Source organism: Coregonus lavaretus (assembly GCF_964263955.1).
Source record: "Coregonus lavaretus genome assembly, contig: HAP1_SCAFFOLD_6902, whole genome shotgun sequence".
Lineage (NCBI taxonomy): Eukaryota > Metazoa > Chordata > Actinopteri > Salmoniformes > Salmonidae > Coregonus > Coregonus lavaretus.
The window spans coordinates 22,044-29,971 of record NW_028160329.1 but is presented as its reverse complement, the minus strand read 5'-3'; the positions used below and the strand labels follow the sequence as shown (position 1 = coordinate 29,971).

The following is a 7,928-nucleotide window of genomic DNA, read 5'->3' as shown; positions in this document are numbered from 1 at the left end:
GAGAGAGAGGAGAGAGAGAGAGAGAGAGACAGAGAGAGAGAGAGAGAGAGAGACAGAGAGAGAGAGAGAGAGAGAGAGAGAGAGAGAGAGAGAGACAGAGAGAGAGAGAGAGAGAGAGAGAGAGAGAGAGAGAGAGAGAGAGAGAGAGAGAGACAGACAGAGATGGTATAGGCTGTATTAGTACCATGCTGACTGACTGAAAAAAACAGCATTTGATTGTATCCAGATAAAAAGCCAAACGTTTTTATGAAATATTAATGGACCAGAATATCCTTAATTATTTCATTAAAACATTTGTCAGCTAATAATTAATTGTGTGTTGTGTGTGAGGAATGTGTGAAGTGTGTGTGTGTGCATGCTTGCACGCGGTTATGTGTTTGCCCACGCGTGAGTGTGTGTGTGTTTGTGTGTGCACGTGTGTGTGTGTGTGTCGGCTGACCTCTGCATGTGATCCGGCCGATAGCGTCTTGTTACACTTCTCACACTTCAGACAGGGTCTGTGCCAGTCCTTCCCCAGTGATGTCACTCGCTCCGCTGTGAGACAAAGAGATAAGAGGACACGTTTAGCTAATGGACAATGACCCACTCACAATGACATGCATATTCTCACATCACACCACACCACACCACACCGAGAAGGGCACTGTAGTCTGGTGAGGATATTGTCTGGATGTCAGACTGTAGTCTGGTGAGGATACTGTCTGGATGTGAGACTGTAGTCTGGTGAGGATACTGTCTGGATGTGAGACTGTAGTCTGGTGAGGATACTGTCTGGATGTCAGACTGTAGTCTGGTGAGGATACTGTCTGGATGTCAGACTGTAGTCTGGTGAGGATACTGTCTGGATGTGAGACTGTAGTCTGGTGAGGATACTGTCTGGATGTGAGACTGTAGTCTGGTGAGGATACTGTCTGGATGTCAGACTGTAGTCTGGTGAGGATTCTGTCTGGATGTGAGACTGTAGTCTGGTGAGGATACTGTCTCGATGTGAGACTGTAGTCTGGTGAGGATACTGTCTGGATGTCAGACTGTAGTCTGGTGAGGATACTGTCTCGATGTGAGACTGTAGTCTGGTGAGGATACTGTCTGGATGTCAGACTGTAGTCTGGTGAGGATACTGTCTGGATGTCAGACTGTAGTCTGGTGAGGATACTGTCTGGATGTCAGACTGTAGTCTGGTGAGGATACTGTCTGGATGTCAGACTGTAGTCTGGTGAGGATACTGTCTGGATGTCAGACTGTAGTCTGGTGAGGATACTGTCTGGATGTCAGACTGTAGTCTGGTGAGGATACTGTCTGGATGTCAGACTGTAGTCTGGTGAGGATACTGTCTGGATGTGAGACTGTAGTCTGGTGAGGATACTGTCTGGATGTCAGACTGTAGTCTGGTGAGGATACTGTCTGGATGTCAGACTGTAGTCTGGTGAGGATACTGTCTGGATGTCAGACTGTAGTCTGGTGAGGATACTGTCTGGATGTCAGACTGTAGTCTGGTGAGGATACTGCATGTGAGCTCCATGATGTAACGTTACAGACCTAGTTTAGACCAGCACACAGATAACACGTTAGTCACAAGAACATTGGGAGGGTGTGGTGCTTGGCTGAGTGTCCGAGGAGAGCGATAGGAGACTCCCTGAGGAATCTTTCTTCCCTTCCTATTTCCCCTCCTCCCTTGGCATCATAAAAACCCGATAAAGAGAGTATTTATCTTTGGGCTGAGCTGTGAGGAACAATTTGCATCAAACAGCCATCATGGAGACGGTCGTTAAACAGGGGGAAAGCCATAGTTTTTATGAGCAGAAATGTTCAAGCTCGGAGGGCAGCCTGCTGAGACCTATCCCACGATGCAATGGGAGAGAGGGCCAACTAAGCATCTGCTGTGTCTGATGGGAGCCAAATGCTGTACAGTTCATAAAACTGAGCACACACACACGCAAGCACATATACACATACATACATGCAAAGCATCGCAAAAACACATGCCAAATCAAGAGGCCAACTCCAAAACATAAGGACAGGAGGTGCTGAAAGCACAAAAAACATTCTAATAAAGTCATACATAAACTAGAGAAAATTCTAAACACACTGGAGCATAACATTATTACTACAATCTGTGGATATGAATGGGCGTGAGGGTCCTGCTAAAGTCTTACTCAAGACATGATTTAAAGCAAATGTTTAACCAATAAATGACAGATCCATCATGTGAACACTTGCTTCACTTTTGGAATTACTGTAAATTATTCTGAAGGTCTCTACATATTGTAGAATTGCATTTGACTATACTGTATATCTGAGTTCATGCACAGTAGGCCTATGTATCATTAGGTATTTGTCATGTCAGTGATTTAGGGCTCGATTCATTCCGTAGCGCTGAAGATCCGCACTGTAGCGCAAATTAAATTGAAAGGTAATTTCCGATTGAGCCGACATATGCAGCATTTACCCTGAATCCAGTCTCTGTGAACGTGGGAGCATTGCCTTTAAATTTCTATGGAGCTATAGCACGATTCTTCAGCGCTGCAGATTAAATCGAGCCCCTAGTGTGAGTATGGATCCATTCTTGCAACTGCTGTTAGATTATCTTTTTCAGTGTCTCAGTGCAATCAGACGGTCAGTCAGTCAGTCAGTGCAATCAGTCGGTCGGTCAGTCAGTCAGTCAGCCAATCAGTGTCTCAGTGCAGTCAGTCAGCCAGTCAGTCAGTGCAGTCAGTCAGTCAGTCAGTCAGTCAGTCAGTCAGTCACTGCAGTCAGTCAGTCAGTCAGTCAGTCAGTTAGTCAGTCAGCCAGTCAGCCAGTCAGCCAGTCAGTCAGTCAGTCAGTCAGTCAGTCAGTCAGTGCAGTCAGTCAGTGCAGTCAGTCAGCCAATCAGTGTCTCAGTGCAGTCAGTAAGACAGTCAGTCAGCCAGTCAGCCAGTCAGCCAGTCAGCCAGCCAGTCAGTCAGTCAGTCAGTCAGTTAGTCAGCCAATCAGTCAGTCAGTCAGTCAGTCAGTAAGACAGTCAGTCAGCCAGTCAGTCAGCCAGTCAGTCAGTCAGTCAGTCAGTCAGCCAATCAGTGTCTCAGTGCAGTCAGTAAGACAGCCAGTTAGCCAGTCAGCCAGTCAGTCAGCCAGTCAGTCAGCCAGACAGCCAGTCAGTCAGCCAGCCAGCCAGTCAGCCAATCAGTCAGACAGTCAGTCAGCCAGTCAGCCAGTCAGCCAGTCAGCCAGTCAGTCAGTCAGTCAGTCAGCCAGTCAGTCAGCCAGTCAGCCAGTCAGTCAGTCAGTCAGTCAGTCAGCCAGTCAGCCAGTCAGACAGCCAGTCAGTCAGCCAGCCAGCCAGTCAGCCAATCAGTCAGACAGTCAGTCAGCCAGTCAGCCAGTCAGCCAGTCAGCCAGTCAGTCAGTCAGTCAGCCAGTCAGCCAGTCAGCCAGTCAGCCAGTCAGTCAGCCAGTCAGTCAGTCAGCCAGTCAGCCAGTCAGTCAGTCAGTCAGCCAGTCAGCCAGTCAGTCAGTCAGTCAGTCAGTCCTACAGCATTCCAGATGTCTCTGTAGAGGCTGGGTGGAATGGAACCAGGGCCAAGGGTTTTGGCCTCCCTCTGGGCCACAGTAATTACTGTACTTCCACTAACAAGATGAGGAAACAGAGAAAGGATGTCCCTCTCCACTACCCTGGGACAGAATATAATGGTGCTGCTGTGTCTGAAGTGCTCTAGGTTGAGTTATAGTGTCAGAGGGTAACAGAGGCCCTGTTGGGTTACAGTAATAGACCTTATTCACACAGGGGTATTAATTCCTACTCTGGAACAATCATGGCCGACACGTGAATAAGGTCTATTCTGATTAATCTAGCAACATTCCTTCATTTCTGTTGTCACCACTGGTTGTGAATGGTCAGCTCATTCCTCAGGCACTCAGAGCTGTTGTCCATCTGTCTGTCTGTAGGGTGGGTGTGTGAATGAAGTTTATGTACAGACATAGATCGATCAGTCCCCCTGATGTCAATGTCATGGGGTGTGTCTACTGTAACTGGGGTGTGTCTACTGTAATTGGGGTGTGTCTACTGTAATTGGGGTGTGTCTACTGTAACTGGGGTGTGTCTACTGTAACTGGGGTGTGTCTACTGTAACTGGGGTGTGTCTACTGTAACTGGGGTGTGTCTACTGTAATTGGGGTGTGTCTACTGTAACTGGGGTGTGTCTACTGTAACTGGGGTGTGTCTACTGTAATTGGGGTGTGTCTACTGTAACTGGGGTGTGTCTACTGTAACTGGGGTGTGTCTACTGTAATTGGGGTGTGTCTACTGTAACTGGGGTGTGTCTACTGTAATTGGGGTGTGTCTACTGTAATTGGGGTGTGTCTACTGTAATTGGGGTGTGTGCGAACGAGACGGGGGACTAGATCTGCTGTCTGCATCAATTAGCTCATTACTGTGAAGCAATAATATGAATGGTCCCTCCCATACACACACACACACACACACACACACACACACGGATGAAAAAACACCCCAACGGGGAAGCATTCAACCCTTCACTCACTATGTCCAACCCACAGAAGACAGAATGATGGATGGAGATGTTCCTGTACCTCTACGTGTCATCCTCTTAAATAATTATTCATATGACACCTGGGTCACGTGACAGGAAGTGAAGCACTTCTGTTTTCCGTCTCTAATTTTTCATTTTTACTTTCACGTGTTCTATGGTTGAATTAGTACAGGGGACACCTACAATGTCAGGCTATAATGTATAAAGACTACGGATAGATGCTTCAGAGGTGCTAGAATTGTAATGCTTGTTTATTCATATGTTATTCTATGTCCTGACTGAGACAATACAGGCCTTTGAGAAGCAATGTTACAAAATAACACTCCTCACAACACTCCAACTATGCTGAATAACACTTCTTACACCACTCCAACTACCCTGAATAACCCTGGATTGGTTCAGATCTTAATCTAAATGGTCCATTAAGATAATGTATCTTAATGGACCACGTAGTTAAAGTGATCTATTTGTGGTTCCTGGGTAATTCTCTGCACACTGTGACGGTTGGAGCTCCTCCTTAGCTCTTACTCTCTCTCTCCTCCTCTCTTCTCTCTGTCTCTGTCTTTCTCTCTCTATCTGTCTCTTTGTCGTTACAGGGAGGGTGGGTACGTTTGATTGTTTTCTGGCCTTCTTCCCTCCTCCCTCTCCTCTCTCTGGAAGAAGACAGTACTTTCCCTCCATCAGTCATTGACTTAGGCAGCAGTAGAATGATTGCTTCCATCTGAGAGCTCAGCCACCCCTGGGAGAGAGAGGCAGGGAGCTGGGGGCTCTGGAGAGTCGAGATGGGGTGGGTAGAGAGAGAGGGAGCTGGGGGCTTTGGAGAGTCGAGATGGGGTGGGTAGAGAGAGAGACATGGAGCTGGGGGCTTTGGAGAGTCGAGATGGGGTGGGTAGAGAGAGAGAGGGAGCTGGGGGCTTTGGAGATTCGAGATGGGGTGGGTAGAGAGAGAGAGACATGGAGCTGGGGGCTTTGGAGAGTCGAGATGGGGTGGGTAGAGAGAGAGACATGGAGCTGGGGGCTCTGGAGAGTCGAGATGGGGTGGGTAGAGAGAGAGACATGGAGCTGGGGGCTTTGGAGAGTCGAGATGGGGTGGGTAGAGAGAGAGACATGGAGCTGGGGGCTTTGGAGAGTCGAGATGGGGTGGGTAGAGAGAGAGAGGGAGCTGGGGGCTTTGGAGAGTCGAGATGGGGTGGGTAGAGAGAGAGACATGGAGCTGGGGGCTCTGGAGAGTCGAGATGGGGTGGGTAGAGAGAGAGAGGGAGCTGGGGGAGCTATGAGGTGGGATGAGAGAAGATCAGCAAAGGAAAAAGACAGTTTAGCAAGAAAGGAGATGTGGAGGTAAATTATATGTATAGAATCGGAAATAGGCCCGGTCAGGTAGTAAAACAGGCCTACAGTGGAACAGGTCATAGAGAGTTGCTGCACAAGCATTCCCAAGCTAGATCGGGTGTCAGGTAGCCTAGCGGTTAAGATTGTTGGGCCATGAACCGAAAGGTTGCTGGTTTGAATCCCCAAGCCGACTAGGTGAAAAATGCGCCCTTGAGCAAAGCAATTTATCCTAATTGCTCTTGATAGGAGTATCTACTAAAATGTAATTTAGTATAGCTGCTCCCTTGAGCAATGACAGATACTTTCTGAAAACAACTATTTCATATATTTATGAAAGTGAAAACTGAAAAAACAAGCTAAAGAAACAAAGCTTAGCTTCAACGCCCTTTTGCTCTGAGACGTTTTATTCAAGAGCTGCAGAGAGACACAGAGCTGTTTTTTCACGGGGGCTTTTTCAGAAGTACATTAAAAAAACGAGAAAGTTGATCCGCAGAGAGGAAAAATTAATCTGACTGCAGGGTCAATTAATCTGACTGATGGTTACTGCCGACTTGACCATGTATGAATTTCACATTTCAAACCTGATATATAGATAATGATTTCATAGTCCAATAAAAGTCTGAGAGATATATTGTATTAGGATGTCTTACTGCCCACTGTAGCCTTAATCCCTGTGTTATTTGATCCCCTCTCTTCCTAATGCAGTAAGTGCCGTATGCTAAGCCACTGACTTGGCAGGACCTGCAGCACCACAGCTAGTCTGTTGTAAAGATGTTAACACTTTTGGAAAATCTCCAGAGTCTGAGGGGGAAAAGACTCCCATTAAATTCTATGTATAGCTTTCACTGCATCTGATTTGAGTAGAATTGTGTCTTCCTCTTTTGGGAAGGGCAAATAAACATTGCAGTCATTAACCAATTAGTCAACTAGTATTACTAAAATTGTTATTAACTAGTTATTAAAAGTTTGCACCCCAAAAATATTTTGCAGTCACAGACATGTTCATTCTATATATAACTCCTAACAGGAAATTGCTCAAGTGAAGCATTGCTCCTTATCTCTCTCATAATCTCTCAAGCGTTTTTTTACAGCTGCAGACAAGTTGGTTAACTAAATTGTATTGAACTGTCTGCAGGTTTCGTCAAATGTAAAATACGGTACGATAACTCCGAGCAGGTATGTTGAATAAATTAAATGCAAAATGTTTAGCAAAAATAGTGAATAATAATTTTGATCCACACAATAAAGACGTCTTACCGAAGTAAACTTCCTTCGTGCATTTTGGGCACTTTGGCATGGTGAAGTGTTGGTCTCCGGGATAGAAAGAAGTATCCTAGTTGAATTAATGTTCACAGCAGTTATACAGCAGCAGCCCACCTGTCCGTTCTAAACCACGCCTCGTTGTGAAGTGCAGATGTTTGCGCGCCTTCGTATTTATACCGCTCAGGAAATAGTTGCTCTCGGTGTAACTGAATAGAGGGTGAGGCTTTGACAGTGTGTGTGTGTGTGTGTGTGTGTGCGTGCATGCGTGTGTGTTTGTGTGTGATATATATATATATATATATATATATATATAGAGAGAGAGAGAGAGAGAGAGAGAGAGAGAGAGAGAGAGAGAGCGAGTGAAAGAGAGAGAGAGAGCGAGAGCGAGAGCGAGAGCGAGCGAGAGAGAGAGACAGAGACAGAGACAGAGACAGAGATAGAGATAGCGATTTTTGGAGTTGAGTCAGTGTGCCTCTAAGATCAAGTCAGGAAATCATGTCAGAAACGCTTTTGTGCACTACCCTATTCCTTTTGGATAGTTAAAGTTTTATTCACCCCTTTCTGTTCATATAGGCTATATTCTAAATAATTGAATTTAATTAATATATATATACATATATATATCAGTTATTAAAAACATGTTTGCAACATACAGTGCCTTCAGAAAGTATTCACACCCCTTGACTTTTTCCACATTTTGTTGTGCTACAGCCTGAATTTAAAATCGATTATATATATTTTTTTCTCACCCATCTACACACAATAATGACAAAGTGAAAACATATTTTTAGATAATTTGCAAATGTA

General features: G+C 45.6%; 1 protein-coding gene across 1 annotated transcript; it reads right to left on the bottom strand.

The window, feature by feature from the left end:
- Positions 1-210: 210 nt before the first annotated feature.
- LOC311121920 (cysteine-rich protein 1-like) lies at positions 211-7,355 on the bottom strand. Its single transcript, XM_084196352.1, has 2 exons — positions 7,116-7,355; positions 211-534 (listed from the first exon to the last, which is right to left on the bottom strand). Exons 1-2 carry the CDS (start codon positions 7,153-7,155, stop codon positions 302-304), a joined length of 273 nt encoding a protein of 90 aa, XP_084052478.1. The 5' UTR covers positions 7,156-7,355; the 3' UTR covers positions 211-301.
- Positions 7,356-7,928: the final 573 nt, after the last annotated feature.

Excerpts from the sequence above, each read along its gene's own strand:
- LOC311121920 (XM_084196352.1), bottom strand. The coding sequence starts at position 7,155 with ATGCCAAAGTGCCCAAAATGCACGAAGGAAGTTTACTTCG. Across the intron at positions 535-7,115 it reads CACGAAGGAAGTTTACTTCG|CGGAGCGAGTGACATCACTG; the intron begins GTAAGACGTCTT and ends TTTGTCTCACAG.